This window comes from Lingula anatina, chromosome 10, assembly GCF_051362555.1.
Source record: "Lingula anatina isolate TDL-2025a chromosome 10, LinAna3.0, whole genome shotgun sequence".
NCBI lineage: Eukaryota > Metazoa > Brachiopoda > Lingulata > Lingulida > Lingulidae > Lingula > Lingula anatina.
Window position 1 is genome coordinate 7,138,098 of NC_141776.1, and position 19,143 is coordinate 7,157,240.

The window sequence follows — 19,143 nt, forward strand, 5'->3', positions numbered from 1 at the left end:
TGGGCGAATAAAACCATTAAAACAAGTGAATATTTTCTTGCATAAGTAAATTTATTAATTTTTTTTCTCTATAACGAATATATATTTTAAGTTATCATAAGGTGAGGACATAATGCGTATAGCAAATTGCAATCTTCACATATGTACACCATATATATATATATCATTAATTACAATAATAAATGTAAGTAACCTGCAGATTATGTTACAAAGTTTATACTTACGACTGTACAGAAAATCCTCTTACATTTCCCGTCACGTGGTATGTGACGTGATGACGTCGAACTTTGCTTTAAATTGTATTTGTAATAGAAGGAATAGATATACAGGAAATAACCATCATGATAGGACCTACTGATGACTGATTAAATTTGAAATAAAAAAGTCAAAAGCAGAAAATTCATTGATTGCGGTATGGTTTTTAAACATTAAAATGGCTTTTATGTGCCAAAAATTGCATGGATACATTAAATGGTATCAAATGTGTTTTTAATTTTCGAATAATAAATGAGATAACTCTATTTTACCTGTTACATTGTTAAAACTAGAGCATCAGAGAGGCTATACCGCCTCCGGGTATTGTACCACCAGCTAGAGTAAGGGCATTTGTATGAAAAGCAAAGAAAGGGACACCACGTTCAGTGTTGTGCTTGACAAGCTCTATAAAATGCAGTAAACCAGACTTCTCAATTTTTTGGTAGAAAATTACAACCATAACAAAAGCGTGGGGAGAAGTAAACGGTCAAACCCAAGGTTGCAGTTAGATTGAGAATTTAGGACTACCCATCCAAGTTCAATAGTAGACACAAGAGCTTGGAAATTTGCGGAGTGCGATTCATTGTGAAAAGTATTTCAAATGTCAATTTCAGGGCAATTGAACTTTTAAAAAAGGAAGTCATACTCGCCTACTCGCAATCTAACCGTGACCTTGAAATTCACCTTTGACCTACTTTTCGAGATAAACTGAACTTTGCAAATTTGCAAATTTCATTTTATTTTCTCCGCTGACTATTACGACGTTGTACTTTTTGATATAGCGCAACTCTTACCCCGGTAAACCGCATGGAAAACAAAAATCGGACACTATTTTTAGTATTGTGCTTGATAAGTTATACAAAATGCAACAAACAAGAGGTTCTACATGTGGCATTTACGGTTCCAGGATTAGAGAGAGTTTTCAGTTTCAGCATTTAATGGCTGCTTCTCCTGTGACCCCAAACTCACGAAGATGAAAGATGACCTTAAGCGTAACACCTTCCCATAATATTATAAGTTAGGTCTGTGTAGTTCCTGAAAATCGGTGCAAATAAATTTTTTGCCAAAAATTCATATTTTTAGAAAATTTGGCTCGTTTGACCTTGCCCAAAATTTACGTGGATTGAGTTGAGATTATGACCTAAATCCAAGAAATAGGTACGCAGGTCCTTGTAGTCTAGGAGGAGAAGCGGTAACAGTGTCAAGCCGGTGGATGCGGCGGATTCGGCGGACGAGAAGGGTCGGTACTAAAACCACGGTTACCGCCAGCGCCTACGCTGGTGGTACAATAATAATAATAATAATAATAATAATAATAATAATAATAATATGTCATTGAGCAGTGTGAAAGACGAGTGCACTAATAAAAATCAAGAGGTTTTTGAGTATATATCACAGTTGGCCTTGGACTCTCTCTCTCTCTCTCTCTCTCTCTCTCTCTCTCTCTCTCTCTCTCTCTTCCACTACACAGGGGATAGCGATTCTTGGTTACATTCATATTCACTCAATACTTATATACACTTTTGATCTTTACACATTCAGATTGGCAGTGAAGTTCATTTTGATTAGATTTCATCTCAATCTTAATTCGTCTCTGAACCCCTCTTATAATGGGAATTCTTATGATCAAAAATATTGTACAATGAAAATCTACAAAAGATCCAAACACAATATCCAAAAGAAAAAGGAAAAAAATGAAGGACGAATTTTCTTTCCTTTTAGCTATTGGGTTTAACAAATGTTTAAACATTTGGAAAGGCGCTCTTTAATACAAAAGCCCATCTGCAAGCAAAGAAACGACCCTCACAATTTAAAGTCTTAAAAATTTACAGGGAGTAAACCTTTTATGGTAAAAAGAAATATATCCGTTATTATGATGTAGTCATAACTCTTTTTTGCAAACCATTTGTGAAACAACTTGAAATTTACAACATGTACAAACCAAAATACGTGGACTTAAAGTCGTTTATTTTCACCTTACTGAGGTCAGAAACTTTGACATACACCTCATCTCCCGCCCTCAGGTAAATCACCCCTCCTAGATAATTCGACTTGACCTCGAACGTTTTCTCCGTGGACCAACAGTTCGACTTCCGTCCTGTCATCATCTCTTCCTCTGCAGCGCGGCGGATGTTATTTCGGTAAATGGAGTGGACCACCGTTTCCCCACGTGGTTTTTGGGCGGAAGTGACGTCACTGGGCTGGTAGGTGAATAAGAACAAAGCCTGGCTGTAGATGAAGTACCGTCCTTCTTCTTTGATGACGAAACTGCCGGAATGTGAATGGAAGTCGACGCCGCTGAGGTAGCCAAGGCTGCCTTTGGCCCAGTTAGTGATGGTATACATTCCGTCCTGCCCTGTGAATGGAATAATAATAATAATAATAATAATAATAATAATAATAATAATAATCATCATCATCATCATCATGATCACGTCCATCGATACTAAAACTGATAATTTCTAAATCATGAACTCAGACACGCCCTTTAAATATGCATACGTACTTTGGGTGTGAATATATATTAACAAAATATCTGATAGATGATAGATAGGGGCTTACGGTACATGTGTATCAGTGATTCCAAGATTTAAATCGTGACACAAGGCTTTTAAACATTCATACACACACTGGACAAAAGAAGTGTCACCCCCTAACTCAGAGTAATGAAAGTATGCAGATCTTGGGTACTTATAATGCCTGGTCTACTTATAATGTGACTGAGTATAAAACCGCTGTACCATGGAATTGTATTGTTGGTCTTGTACATGTACAGCAAATGTTATTCCTGTCTTCCTCCAGTATGGCAAGATACAGGTAATTATCTAACGGTTATAAGTGCAAGTTATTAACCTGAAGAGGCGGAATATAAGCAATGTCAGAATATCGATACAAATGAAATTGTTCAGTCAGAACCGTGCAGAGGGTCTGGTCTCGGTATAGAAACACTGGATCAAGAGACAAATTGCCTCTGATGGGTCATCCAAGAAAAAAACAGGCCGTGAAGACCGACGACTGATTTTGATGTCCAGGTTGTCAAAGTTCGACACTGCTTGTCAGTTGACAACACAGTGGAACAATTTCACACATAAGAATGTGTCTGTGAAAATTGCTAGGCGTCGGTTACATGCTCAGAGAGTGTACAGCAGGGTAGCAAGACTGAAACCTCTTATATCGTTACAAAACAGGCAACGTAGAGTAAACTAGGGTCAACAGGATCTGGAACTGGACAGTTCATGACAATTGGTCCTATATATTTTTTCTGATGAGTGTCGCTTTGGTCTGACCTCTGATGACAGACGGGTACTACGCTGGCAAACTGCTGGTAAAGCATTTGAACCACATGCACTGAATTTTCGAACCCGGAGCAGCATATTCATCATGGTGTGGGGCTGCATCAGCATCCATGGCTTGGGCGAATTGATAGTGGTTAATGGAAACATGAATCACTAGAAATATATCGATGTTTTGGAGTCAGGCTTGCTACCATCTATTACTAACATGTTTGGTGAAAGGATTTATCCATCTGTTCACAAGGATGACAATGCTCCTTGTCACAGGCCCAGAGCAGTTGATGATTGGTTTGACCAACAGGACATTCGCAGGATGATGTGGCCTGCCCAGCGTCCGGATACAAACATAATAGAAAATGTGTGGAATGATATGTCAAAACTTTTTACAAATGCCCGTCTAACCAGCAGATAAACTCTGTTATATTCAGTGTTTCATGCTTGGGCCAGCATAAGCCCTGAACGCATCAGACAATTAAATTAATCCTTGCTTCGTAGACTGGCACCTATTATTAGGTCACGTGGCTATGTCACTAAGTACTAATTTTGGACTTGAAACTACATATTTTGGTAGAATGTATATTTTGTTCTCATTTTGTGATTTTTTGTGAAATTTGATGTTAATAAAATGATACCAGGAGCATATCATTCCACAGTCATTTATCTCCCCCATAGTATTGGCTCAGTAGGGGTGACACTTCTTTTGTCCAGTGTGTGTACTTTGGGCCTTAATAGATATTACCAATGTGCCAGTCAGATGACAGACATTTAGGGATCCGATACAATGAAGTCAATACAGATTAGGACCGCACGTCTATTTTCACGCCGTTACCACGTGCTTACCTCGAAAACCGCGCGGTGTACTATTACCCCCGCGATAAAGCAGATGGGCAGACGGCTTATCTGACGTCATTGGTGAGGTGCCATTTGGGTGAGTGTGCAATGTGCCTAACAACGACAAAGAAGATAATTATCAATCGTGTACAATGGATTGATATGTTCGATTGATGATTTATCGAAATATCTTTCTAAAACGAGAACGAAATGAGATTCTATTTGTACCAATATATTGTTTCAGGCAAGTACAATGGCTGATTGTTTTATAGCCTATCTTTGTTAATCAAGCTCTTCAACATGGAGGGGTATGAGTAGCCTTTTTAATCGGTAAGTGTAAGTATTAAAACAAAAACTGTTGCTTGAAAACATGAATAAAAAACATGGAAAACATACCCTCGGATCGGATGAGTCGGAGCTTTCGTTCCACATACTGAAAAAGTAATAAAATCCTTTGTCAGACATACAAAAAGTTATCAGTAAAAGAGCCAAAATATAGACCGGCATTTCAGTCGACTTTCCATGGTCATCTGAAATTTAAAGGAAAAGGATGGAGGAAACTATTGGAGGGTAGTATTAATCAGTAATAATGCTATGGTTGAGTGACACAGGGATTCAGTATTGTTTTAAAATTCCTCATTTTCTCTAACGCCATCTGATCGCGCGAGCAGAAAGCATCGGAGTACAGGGGGTTATTTAAAAAGAGAGAGAGAGAGAAACTGCTTTGAAACATTGGCTTGGGTGCCGTAGTACTTGCAATGACCGTGAATACTGTAATGGGATCTGCTGTCTGTGTGTTTAATAATGGTGCGAAATCAAATCAGACAAAAAATAATGTTGTTATTTTATCCGTCAACGCTTGCTTAAAGATGCGAAGTGTAAGGATTGTCTTCCTATACGATTTTTTTATGGGTAAACCATATTTTCCCTGGTACTAGCCATGACTCTGTAGCAAAATCCCTCAAACCACGCTTCAGCTTGTGGTTTTCAACTCCCGCCATAATGACTTCCGGGTTGTAGGCAATCCTAAACTGTGTCAAGTTTAGATCATTGTTAAAATGAAACAAAAGGACGACTTCGCCCCAGATAAGTTCAACAAGACGTGGTTTGTGTAATAAATGTTTGTTTAAAATCTTAAACTTTGTCCCTTAAATACAATTCGGAGTAATTTATGTCGATCTTGTCATCCATATCAATGATGCAACAACGGATTTTAGATTAGCATTAGCTGGAACAGATAACAGAAGGTTTTGTGTTGCAATTAAAATTCACTTATATAGTACAATACACTATCACGCAGAAGAGTGTGTTTCGGAGTACCCCATTTCAGTAAAAATCCAATTCCCCAATTCCAAAACTTCCAAATTTTTCTGTGCTCGTTAACCGATATTTGGATCAGGTTGCACTACCCGAAATTTGGTTTTCCTGAAAGAGGCAAAAACAGAGCGCAGATAAAAAAGAACTGGAAAAACCATGTGCCATAAATAAGCGCCTTAATTCGAGACTTGTGACAGGACTTAAACTTGTAAATCTTTTTTACCCGGCCCTAGACTACGTCTACAAACACTTTTTTGTTACTGTTTACACGTATAACAGGGGGTGGCAAAGTGCCAAATTACCCTGGATGTCTGCGCACGTTAAGTGGTTTCGCAATCTTTATCACAAGAACGGGTTAATCATTAGCTGGGGGAGCATGTGTCAGGGGGGACTGTAAACAAACTGCCAAAACACGGGACTTATTTTTGAGAAGTTTAATAATAGACCTTAGAATTAAATAATAAAAAATAGCAATAAATAAAAAACGTGAGTGATTCTCATAACCCTGCAATACTGACAAGTCTTCACCTGTCTTTCTGCTTGAGAACTCCCTCAAAATGCAACGGGTGTTTAACCTAATTTTTGATGATTTTGACGCTTACTTTATTGTACCCCTGAAAAATTGCCCACTTGGTAATTTTCCAATCGATATATCGAGGCACGGAAACATGCACTACGTTTTGGCGCGCATTTATCTTTAATAGACCTAATATCTCTATCTTGGTTAATAACTTCCTTTCATAGATTATTAATATAATATAAACAGAGTTGGTATAGTGATTGTATCACAATCTTGGTTAATAACTTGCTTTTGTAGATTATTAATATAATATAAACGCAGTTGGCATTACCTTGCTGTTGGTCACTTTACCATATCTTTTTGTTAATGGTCCTAAATACTGCTTCTGACTTGCTGATTCATGACCGACAACTAATGGGTGGTATACAGAAGTTTACATTCCCCAAAGGGGTGGGGAGGGGGATCGAGGGCCAAGCATATCTCCTGGGTTGAGGTCATTAACTTGGGTAGCGCAATTCTCCGATGAAGGTGACGACAACAATTTCAGTAGTAACTGTAGTTTGAAGAAACGTTACTGCTTTATTCTTAGTGCACAGCATAGCTGATGGAATTCTTGATCCATTTCCCCAAGTTTTTAATAAAAGTAATATACTGTATATACAGGAGTCATTTTTATTATGTTTAGTTTTGTTTATGATACGCATTTAAATGAAAGATTTTTTTTATAAATTCGATTTCTTAGAACACAGATACCGACATGTTATGATAATATACAGCTTTATAGCAAATAAATAGCAAATAAATAAATAAATAACACTCTCGTACACCAACGTCCTTACAGATATAAGGAATCTTCTTCATTAACTTGTATCTTTTTATAATGTATGTTATATAGCATTACGTACATGTATTTTTTCTTGTAGTTAAAGAGAGCCTTTTAATGTAAAACATTTCTGTGCTCAATAAAATTATTATTATTATTATTATTATTATTATTATTATTATTATTATTATTATTAATACACAAGGTAGGATCACTATTTTGTGGACTGGGCACTCGCATGCACTTAGGTCAGTGTCCTTACATAAGGTATCGATAAGATAACAGTTCCAGATACCGACATCGTCATATGACATGGTGAACTTGATTACAAGCCAAGTGCCCTATTTATACCATGTATACAAACAATGCAATGTCAGTGCCAATCTTATGCAAACAATAATTAATATATACTGGCAGTGGTCTTGTCAGCTTGTAATCAAACCAGTGTTTGAAAAAAGATAACTTTGAAAATAAATAAGTAACCTGTTAACTTGCGAACAAAATGTGGACGCAACTGGTATTGTTTTGTAGTATCTTACAGGTACACGGTTGGTCTAATGTCAGCACGTTTATTTACGTTTGTGACGGCAGACTGAAGGCAGCGTTTTCTGATTGTATATCATTTATAGTGTGAAATTTGCGAACAACGCAATTGTTCTCTGAAAGATACATATTTCCGATCTCCTTTATTTAAATTAACAATAGCCAATTTTGGATAAATCAGTAAATTGCCGACCAATACAAACAACCAACACTGTATATAAACACCACAATATCTGTACTGTACGTGAGAACCACAGTTATCATAATTTGTGGCAGGAAGATTAACCTTTGACTGATAAGTAAATAAACATAATCATATTTTTATTTATACAAACAGATCCATGTCAGTGTCAAGTTACTTTGTACACAATGAATACAGTGTAGATATACAGCAGTATGTGGGAACGTAACAGCATAATATCTTTTTCCGACGACGAAAAAGCCCCCTTCTCTCTCTCTCTCTCTCTCTCTCTCTCTCTCTCTCTCTCTCTCTCTCTCTCTCTTATCCCCCATCCCATTCTAAAAAAAAATTCATGGTCTGTTTATTTGCCAAGTTTTGGTTAATCATAAAACAGACAAAAATATAAAAGCACCGAGAGCGTGCAACCTCCATTAAGACAAATAATTAAGTAATAATTAATCTAATCATTTCGCCCTTAGCATATTTCATGTATTCATTAATTTATGAATGGATCATCACCCACATATGGAAGTCACGATCTAGTACAATGATTCACAAATAAATAAATAAATAAATAAATAAATAAATAAATAAATAAATAAATAACGATACATTCAGTACTGTTAGCCATATACTGCAAACAGACTTACAAACTAACTTGCAAACAAACCGCCTGACCAACATACTTCGAAATCACCCTTTGGGATTTTGTAGTTACAAATCCACAACCACTTGACTTCCCGAAAGTGTCTCATTTAAAGTTCACTTACGGTTCTCAATCTATTCTAGAACATTTGGTGTTTTTTTTTTTTACAGATCTATTGTTGTTCTGTAATGAATGTAACAGCTTGAGAACTGTTTTTGGGAAGTCCTTTAGAATGTCCTTGAAAAGATTAAGAATATTTTTCATTAAAAGAGAAAAACATTATGTTCTAGGACAGATTGAGAACCGTTAAATGAGCGTTAAATGAGACAAATTATCGCAGGGGCTATCCACACTGAGTGGGTATTTCATTGGTCAGCATTTGGAAAAGAGGAGAAATTTGGCATTGGATTGTCAAAGTGCTCACTTTGAACTTTTGGTCAATGTTTGGGTGCAACAAGGTCAGGTCAATGCGAGGCAACTTCTATACAATCATCGTGGACTTTGCCAAAGTTTGTAATCAGCGTATGATCAGCGTGTGATCATTCATTAGGTCAAAAGCACATGAAGCTCACTAGCATATGAGTGTACATGTATACGTTAGCATAATATTTCTCCGGCCATCTTTTGTTGTAATTGTAATCAATACAGCATGCACGCACAAACACGCACGTAACCACATGTGCACGCACAAACACACACACACACACGCACACACACACACACACACACACACACATCGAGAAAGAGCGAGAAAGAGGTGCTAGGAATTGCATATAAACAAGGGCATGCTTCTTCGTACCTCTTTACAACACAAATTGAAATAAATAAACAAAAATCATGAAAATATTCTTGTGTCATCACTTTTACGGGCACGCAGATCCTATGAAAACAAATACACGTGTCACTCAATGTAGGCATATACAAATATTTTGATGCCTGATTCACGTAGTCACTGGCACCAAAATATTGGGACATAATAATAATAATAATGGCTTAGGGGAAGTTTGTATGCAAACTATATCTATGCGTAACGTAAACAAAATATTTTAGGCAGTGTCATAAAAAAGGGCCGTGTTAAACTAGATTATAACCGATCAAAATCCGTGTACGTACCAAACGTTATTGGCATAATTTCTACCCATCGTGTTTCAACTATAATTAAAACAGATGAAAAATAAATCGTTCCTGAAGAAAAAGAATGCCTTTTTTTCTACCTATGAGGAATGAAGTATCGACCCTTATTCAAGGAACGTTTAGCTTTTTTTAGAAACAATTTTTTATCGTCAGTACACAAGAAACAAATTAAATGAATCAGAGTAAAACTCCTAAACCGAAAAGTATTCCAACAGCGACCATATCTCTGTTGGTAGGGATTTTTTCAAAATCATATATAAACTTCCATTTTATCGCAGTTGTTATTATAAAGATAAGATACGTTTGATGAAATAGGGCCACAGAGATCAACTCGTAAATGTGGATTAAGAAATGTGCTCAAGTTGATAGGACCTGAAGTTGGAGATTAAAAAAAAAAAAAAAAAAAAAAAAAAAAAAAAAAAAAAAAAAAAAACCGCTACTGAAATGAAAATAAGTACGTTAGTGGATAAAAAGGGTCTTACTCCTCCTTGGAATCTCTCTCAGCAAAGTAGCATGCAGAAGGCCAAATAACACACTACATTTTTTAATATGACAAACAATAAAACAAATGTAAAAATGATGAAGGCAGTAATAACTTGATTAGTTGAGAAAATGAGACAAAAACGTAGTAATGATTGGATGGTGGATGGAGAGAGAGAGAGAGAGAGAGAGAGGTGAGAGAGGAGAGAAAGAGTAAAGCATTTCTCACCCTCTGTAACAACATATTGAACTGTGTTTTGTCCTTAGCACAGCACTCTGCCACGCCCTCTGGAGTCACCTGTTTGCGAAACTCCGCTATTATGGCGTTCTCCTCCGGGGACGTCAGCATGACGTCCGTGCACGGCAGGCAAAACTGACCAATGGATGCCATTACGTCCCTAAAGTTCTCAATGTCCGAAGCGACACTGTTTTCGCTCATTATCACAAACGCCACAACTCCAACGTTAGCGACGGTCACGACTACCGCCATTATTATGCTAGTGAATGCGACTTTCCCAATTCTTTTTACTTGCCTGTCATTTGGCGTCTGTGCCTCATAGTCTTTTCGTGCGTCGGCACTGTCAGAGCTAGATGCACTGCTTATCAGACTCGAGTCACTGTCTTGAGTGGAAACACTATCATTTCTACGCTGTCCTCGTGAATTGGGAACTACGTACGAAATCCCGCCAACGGTGACGTTAACTTCAGGTCTCCGGCCACTGGGGGTCTTTTGCATTGTTGCTGTTGTGGTTGTTGAAGATTTCTGGGCTCAGCGTTTCTGACGTCTGCCATAAATACCGCACCATGCATGTGCGTCTCCCTTGTCATCTGCCAGATGGCTATTTCTGTGAAACAAAAGACGAAACTATGAGTCAAAATAAAAAAATCAGACTTTGAGATTCAAGGTTGCCCTGCTGGCAACTTGCTCTATTTCACGTGATGGCAAGAGTTTCCCATGGCCTTGCTCCCCACGTCTGACTGCCTGATGTCAACAAACAAGTTTTCTGTAAAATAGGGAAGAAGACGGGCGCGTGGAGGCTGTGCTCCTTCACTGGGTCCATCTTTTGCGGGGATGCCAGTGTGTCCGTCAACGCGACGTCAGAATATGATGTAATTTAAGGACGACAGACGACTGAAGAGAGCAAAGAAATTTTCTGAATTGATACTGGGAGCGTTACAACAGTGCATAGTCAGATCCAGTCCCGTAAAAGAGGGGAGAATGCCCCTTTTCCCCACCACACATTCTCAGTTAAAGGAATATATGATAAATCTTTTTACTTGTTTTCGATATGTGCGTGCCTTGTGTGTCATGGATAACTCATATTCCCGGGCTCAATTCTATAACAGATTTCTTTAAAACCATAAAAATAGTTCAGTTCAACTAAGACAAGCAAGCAAACAAGCAAGAAAAACCTTTCCCGGCTTATGCTTTGGACAGATTTTTTGCAGCCTCTAAGTCCAATTTTTGTACTGCTGCCTGACAGGTTGTCACTCATACTCATGCGATTTTTCGACATTTCACGAAAGGGGGAAAATATTACATAATTGAGGGTTTACACCTTGAGATGGCTTAAGGATGAAGTCCGGGGGGTGGGGGGGTGGAAAGGGTAAGGATGAAGACGGGGGGGGGGGGGGGGGGGGGGGGGGGGCAGCAGGAACGTGGCCATCTTTTTAACCAGATTATACCAACAGGCTGCATATCAATAAAAAGCTTATTTCCTGTATTCATTTCATATCATTATTTTATTGCGTAATATCTATAAATACCTAGTGAAATAATCAATCTGTGGCCCTGGTAGAGGGTATAATGTGAGAGGGTCCGTATATTACAAATGTAGTGATTGCAATAATACATAAAACTGCACTCCAAGCATTATCCGTGTCTGCATCATTAAAAATTTACAAAGACCAACATTCAAATTTTAAAGATGATGAATAGTTAACCTAGAAAAATGCGAAAGTATCTGGGTTTCTTGGAACCCAAACCGCCACGCCACCCCATCTCTTTATCGCACAAATTCTAAGAACTGCAAGAACGTTCAAATGTGAAAGAAGTGTTCAGTGTCCAATATCAAGGCACTCCACACCTGAATTCATGTTACAAAACTGGTTTTGAAAAAGGAAAAGAATGAATGCATGGCTGCAATTGAGATGAAAATAACACCAGTAAGACCGACCTGACACATTTGTTATTCAAATTATTTGAACCCTTTTTTTCAGAGGACTGAAATAAAAAACCCGGACTGGGGGTGCATTTACACTCAATTTATGTCGACTCTTCCCGTGTAATCCTTCTCTGGTCTATCTTGTGTCATTATGGACTAAAAAATTGGCATTAAAGTTAAGGCCAACTTTCGACTTAGGCGCTTTGGTAAAATCGACTGGAGTCAGCTTATTTCACTACGCTCTAGCAAATATATGGTTCTCGTTATAATGATATTGACCAGTATAAGCGTAACAAATGAATAAGTTTGGGGTTCATTTTTGACAATTGGGAAATCAATAAAGAAAATATCGAAATAGTGGTTCTTTCATATCGATTTAGAATATGAAAACTAAGGCGAAGCAAACAACTTTGACAGAAATGCAATATACAAAAAAAAAAAAAAAAAAAATTAAATAAATAAAAAAGACGGTACCAGGAAGCCCATTCAAATTCAAGTTTTATAGGCCTACCAGTACAAAAGAAATCGGATCGATGATCAAATATACAGGTGTATTTGTGGCTCATTTACTTCTTTATGCTCTGTATTATCGACACAAGGTTAGGTGAAATAAGCATTTGTTTGATCGTTGCTAAACCACTCGTCTAGTTTTTCATTCTCTTCTCGTTTCTTCAAGTCCACCGGGTAAAATACTAACTTTGGCTGCCTTGTTGATATTCCCTTTATTCTCTCTCACAGGTGTGTGTGTGTGTGTGTGTGTGTGTGTGAGAGAGAGAGAGAGAGAGCGATTAAAACTATACTGTACATAAACTCTTACCTCCTTGGTTGTCTTGTCAAAAGTTCTATCTAAACTGTCGAAATGTTTTTCTTCTAAAGTATTATTCGCACCATAGAAAATGTCAGGATACAGTCAACACAATACAGAACTATTGGAGCACCGAAAATGTAAGGATGAACAAATATACAGCAATTTAACCGAAATAAGACATAAAATAATTCACGACAGTTCTAAAGACGGGAATTTGAGTTCCAAATCGGGCACAGTGATTACAGCAGCCCTTGTTTCAGTTTCCCTTATCAAAGGTTCTCCGTAATCAGTTCTGTCCTTCAGTTGAACGTCAACAGTAGCTCTTCACAGAAAGTTTGAAAAAGTCCGCCACTGCCACCTCATAGACCGCCTCTCTTCATTCACCCAAAACTGATCCTTTGGCGCTCGGAAAGTACTGCACAAGAAAATGTAATAACTACAGGTGAAATAGTGACTTTACCATAGGAAAAAAAGACTCCCAGTGACTTCACCCGCCAAATTCACGCGATGACTTCACCCTCCATGGTTTCAGTTGCTACTTTATCCGGGGGGTATTGCCTTGCCCTCCCCACCGAGCGTCAGAGTGGATTTTCCGTTGACTTCACCTACTATTTTCACCCTATTATCTGTGCCCGGGCTATGTTTATACGACGCACTTTGATTAAATAGGCAGAGGTAAATTGACACTGCGATAAAGGCATCATTGGCCAATCACCTGACTAGACGACAAGGGGTATTTTTAAGTACAGCCCTATTGTACATGTACGCGGAAGAAGGGGATTCCCCTAGAGTTGGAAAGTCCAATTGGCGGTATATATTCCAGCAGCGTCGGTAGATTCAGGATATCATGAACGGAATAAAATTATGTAATTCACTTATCCGTGTGCTGAGCGCCATGTCGCTTTTTTGAAAAGAAATACTTCTCTCTCTCTCTCTCTGTGTGTGTGTGTGTGTGTGTGTGTGAGCGCTCGCGCGTGTGTACGCAAGGGCGCTCGAGAGTAAATTTATGCGACAAAGGCAGTCTGGGTAAACAGTCGCGTATTTGAAATTGAAGAATAAACAAACTGGAAGTGCTTATATTGACAAATATCAATATCGCAGACCCAGGCACGTAGTCTCGGCTGCTAAAATTTAATTTGATGATTCAGACCTACAAAATAGCCCCTTCGTCATGTTTTAAAAAATCCAAAAACCAAAGAACACATCAACGTCATAAAATTTTCTATCTAATCTAAACAGGTGACTTACTGGGTACATAATCAAGCGGACGTCATGTGATAGAGAAAGAAGAAAAAAATAAACTGAATGGATCCCCCTTCCCGTACGGCATTCGCGAGATTTGAGGGACTTTGAGACGTTTGCTGTAATTTTCTAGTATCAAAAATCGGGAATAATAATGTCAGTGCATATGTAGTAGACGTAAATATTTTTCACACGAGGGCATATAAACATAAAGTTACTTAATAATAATAATAATAATAATAATAATAATAACATGATAGTCCCCCAAGACTGCTCACCTCCGCCAAAAAATGGCAATAAAACATTTAAAAATGTACTGCAGTTGAAATTTGAATAACTTCTTTTCCCCTTGAATAACTGCCTATCTTGTATAATTCATGATAATAACAAGAAAACTTTTTGAAATGTATTGTTCACTATCAAACTATCGACGAAAATTTCCTCTTTCGCTGGGTGAGGTGATATGAACTCAGTTTGTAAAACAAGCACGTTCCAACATAGTTGCTAAAATTACTTGACTGGCATAAGACTTCTTCTTCTTCTTCTTCTTATTATTATTATTATTGTCACGAAAAACATCCTGGTTTGGTAGGATGGAAAATTATACATTGAAAATTATCTGACAGTGTGTGTGTGTGTGTGTGTGTGTGTGTGTGTGGGAGGGGGTGTTTAAGTTAACACAGCTGACGAATAGCTTTAGGGAGTTAAAAATTCAAACTTGATGATCTATCGATATATGGATAAAGAAGATAACTTTTTCAGTGTGTGAGTGAGTCACCCACCACAAATCGAAACAAGTAAACAATGCTGATAAATCAAGATCACTTTAAATAATGAGTCACCAAAAATAGACAAAACTGTGCTATGGAAGGTAGTTTATGACAGATATATTTTATTTTCAATTTTACCTCTTGTATACCTGACGATATACAAAGGAAAGAATAAGATATTCACTGATAATATTTTGTATTTGTATTTTGTCTTACGATCAGATGAATGCTTTGATTTCAGTATCAATCTAATGAAAACGTATACCCCTACTGACGGAATAGATAGCATTAATACTCAAAACACCAACACTTATTACAAGCATCCGAAAAATAATCTAATGCTCGGAAAAAAATACAAAATTTCCCTCAACAAGTAGTGAGGGTTTTGCTGGTACACCTCTTTTTCCTCCTACTCCGGTATTTTATATCCATTGCGTAACAATGCGAATTCTATACCACTTGTTCCGAACAATTTTCTTCTTGGATTTTCCGTCTCCTTTTCCCTCCAATTTAGGAACCTCCTTAGTTGTCCATTGTCCTTAAAGATACATTTAAAGTCATTTTTTTGTCACAAAAGCCGATTAATTGCCCCCATATGCTGTACTTTCAAATAGTATAACTTAGAAAAATACCAAAAAAATCTTTAAATTATTACCAGAAACAATGACATTTGAACGGATTTTTTCTCCTGACTTTCTATGCTGTCAGATAAGAAGGTTAAATTAAAATTACGACCAAAATTTGAAGAAAGTGGAATTTAAAGCTATGTTATGTCTGATGAGGTGACTAATATTCGGTCATTACTTTGTCTTGTCGACTTAATTTGAGTACGTATGAGAAACTATTAGGAGTAGTTTATATGCGTTATGGGAATTCTCGTCCTCCGAAGCTCAGTTCAAATGATCAGGTCCTCATACCTCTTTACAATTTCGTATCGCCTAAAATACGGACAAACTCCATTTTGTGACGCCCTTTTTCTAAGGGGGTTGCAGATGCCTCACTTATGACTCAGATTGGTCGGAATAATAACAGATCAGCAAGATGCGTACGTAGTATATGCACTATAAAAGAAATGTGAACAAAAGTCGAATATTTTCAAAATCGAAACTCAAAATTCTATTAGATCAGTTATGATGTGCGCATAAAAGATCTTTATCTGTCACGCCTTCTAAAGCGGCTAGGGTGTAATTGACTTTCGTGCACGCTTAAACTAAATACAATTTAGCGAGAAACCATTCGGAGAAAGATCGATCCTGCCAGTACGATAGGGTATGGGAATGGTTCCTTTCTGTGATAAGTGAATAAGTACCCGCGGCTGTGTTATGGCATATTGGCAGAATCCTTCGTATCACATTCATATTTCACGATAAATACATTGCAAACAATTCAAAGAAATATGATCAATCTCATTTTTTCATTAATAAAGCAGTTATCACAATAAATATCGGAATTTGTGCTTGCTATCAGACCACGTGGACCTTCACAGGTGGCTATACCTCCGTAATATTCTAACTTTGGACTACCTTTGCATGTAAGAAGGGATTTTTGAACGATTTGTAGATTAAAAAAATCCGTTTTAATGGCCAAACCGAACAGTTGTTATCCCTTTAAATACAATATGAACTGTATGCAACGATAGTGGAGTTCAATGCTCCCCTGAAAAGGCATAAATAGAAACAGGCATCAAACGAACATAAGCCTGTGTAGGTAAAACTTACGTAAAGTGTAAAATTCGGTGCTAAAGGAGGAAGCCTGTGCATAGTGCATTTCAGGGATCGGACCCCCCCCCCCCAAAAAAAAAAAAAATAATAATAAAAAGATTAAGCTCTGAAATGAGTAAAAAAAATGCCACAAATACGTTCAGGTGTACGTGATTTCAACAAAAATGGGTAAAAATATTAATGGGCGTGAAATCATGTTTGGCAGTGCTTTTGAACTCTAAAAGACAAAAAAAGACAAAAAAAAAAAATACAGTATTCAATATCATTATCTTATTCGGACCATTTGAATACGAAAATAAATGCTGGGGGAACTGCGGAGTCCATTTACTAAAGCCAATTTAGAGAATAATTAAAGAGGCGCGCATCGAGGTCGTAATGCCGCCATAGTTTTCTGATATCTGTGAGGTTGACACTGGTAAAATACTTCTCCCAGATCTCTGAGGAATAATGCTGCCGGGCTTTAGATGATGGAAAGTCGAACAAGTCCGCGACCCCTAGCAGCTCCAGCATCATTTTGACGTCACGACTCAGTGTTTCCCACCTGATGATGACGTCATAGTGAACCTCACATGGACTGCACAATCGATTATAACTTTCAAAATGGATGTCATAGTCTTTTCTCGGGTCCAGAGATGAAATATACTTCACAAAGGCCGGAAACGAAACTCCCTCTTTTCCTGCGAGCTTTCCAGGAGATGGTTTGACCTCGAACATTTTTGCAATCTTTTTGGCAGTTTGGGGATATACAACATCATTCGTGACACCCTCAACCTTGTCTCTGTAGGCTGATACAAGTCGTTCTAGCGGGTGGCGCACTAGGATGACTTTTAAGTATGTTTTTAGTCGAAATTGAACACCAAACGGCGAAAAATGCTCCAATCTTGGTAGATATTTCCTGTAACTGGTGACCAAGCTTCCCCGATTATCGCCAAATTTAAAGTAATTCTCCTTATCTATATTGCCAGTCAAAGCATAGAGCAGGCGTTTGGAGTTTGTGCAACCGACTTTAGGGATGGCGCAAAAAATCAAGCGGTGCCTGTCGTCAACGAACATCACGTGAGTAAACGGCCCTTTATTTGCAGTGCTGCCGTCTAGTGATCTATTTGTCTTTCGGCACGTGGCTTCCATATGATTAACTCGGCGTTTCATTTCTTCTTTCCAGGAGTCAGGAACGCTAGACCAATTAAAATGCTAGGGAAAAAGTGTAAATTGTTCAAACGCATTGATAGAAAGATTGATACCTTAAAGGAACAGAATGTACATTTGACTTTGACAGTGAAAAATTAAGGGAAGCAGTTGGCGGCTCATATACGGCCTATAGGCTGCATGTCAACAGGTTATTTCGTTGTAAGGCTTGGGATACTGACGTAGACGCCAACTAAGTGAAGAGTTAGAATTTCGATAAGAGATGGACCGAAAGAACCCCCCTACTAAAAAGTATTTAATCTCTTTTATATATGGGGCACCGACTTTACACTTCAGCGGTTTCCCACAAATCAAGGTGCGTTTCTCATCAGCTGCTTCACTTCTTTAAAAATTCATTTTGAAGAAACCAAGTAAACTTCGATAAAGTATAAAATAGAGTTATCATAAAAACTGTAAAAACTACCTGACATTTAAGCCTGGGAACAAACTAGATGCTACATGAAACATTTTCTCTATTAGGCCTACAATGTGTTCACACATGTTGTAGCTGTTTAAAACCTACCTTTCGCCCAAGTTTCGTATTTCCCTTACTCCCAAATGACACTAAAAACAACAGAAATTAAAAAAAAATGAAAATCATCCAAATCATAAGATCTCAATTCCAATTAGATAAAAGAACCGATTTATGGTTTCAGTCTCCACAGTATGTACACTAATTATTTATATTTCATTTAATAAGATTAAAATATTGCAAAGGAGAGAGAGAGAGAGAGAGAGAGAGAGAGAGAGAGAGAGAGATGATGATCCACGGACCTTTATTTTTTATCTCTGGAACCATATCCTTATTCACAAAGGACACTAAAAACAATAGAAAATGAAACGTATGAAAATCATACAAATCATATGATCTCTACCCCCTTAAGATAAAAGAACTGTTTTAGTTTCTATAGTATGACAACCAATTATTTATATTCGATGTGATAAGATCAGTATACTACAAAGGAGAGAGAGAGAGAGAGAGAGAGAGAGGGGAGTTTACGTACCTTTTGGTAATAACTCAGGAACCATAACATAGCTAACCACGACAAGGAGACACAACAAAGTGAAAAATCTATAGTAGAGTGGGAACTTGTATGTTGAGCTCATCTTCCTATAAAAATTACTAAATGCCAGAAACTTATCTTTCAATTCAGCACGTTTTAGACCAAACACAACATTACCTGTCTACAGTTTCAGGATGGTTTATGAAACGAAGAGAAAAATCTGCG

At 37.6% G+C, this 19,143-nt stretch overlaps 1 protein-coding gene across 2 annotated transcripts; it reads right to left on the reverse strand.

The window, feature by feature from the left end:
• Positions 1-30: 30 nt before the first annotated feature.
• LOC106164251 (tumor necrosis factor ligand superfamily member 10) lies at positions 31-13,653 on the reverse strand. 2 transcript variants are annotated; one of them, XM_086996981.1, is made up of 5 exons: positions 13,457-13,653; positions 10,253-10,868; positions 4,776-4,812; positions 4,389-4,493; positions 31-2,611 (listed from the first exon to the last, which is right to left on the reverse strand). In XM_086996981.1, exons 2-5 carry the CDS (start codon positions 10,757-10,759, stop codon positions 2,181-2,183), a joined length of 1,080 nt encoding a protein of 359 aa, XP_086853107.1. In that variant the 5' UTR covers positions 10,760-10,868; positions 13,457-13,653; the 3' UTR covers positions 31-2,180. The 2 variants fall into 2 exon arrangements, with proteins under 2 accessions (XP_086853107.1, XP_086853106.1); XM_086996980.1 differs by having other exon boundaries at positions 13,006-13,653.
• Positions 13,654-19,143: the final 5,490 nt, after the last annotated feature.

What these genes read in the sequence shown, in the direction of transcription:
- LOC106164251 (XM_086996981.1), bottom strand. Translation starts at nt 10,759, where the DNA reads ATGCAAAAGACCCCCAGTGGCCGGAGACCTGAAGTTAACGTCACCGTT. An exon ending in TCAATATGTTGTTACAGAGG is followed by an intron (nt 4,813 to 10,252) that starts GTGAGAAATGCT and finishes TTACTTTTTCAG; the next exon opens with TATGTGGAACGAAAGCTCCG. An exon ending in TACACCGCGCGGTTTTCGAG is followed by an intron (nt 2,612 to 4,388) that starts GTAAGCACGTGG and finishes TTCCATTCACAG; the next exon opens with GGCAGGACGGAATGTATACC.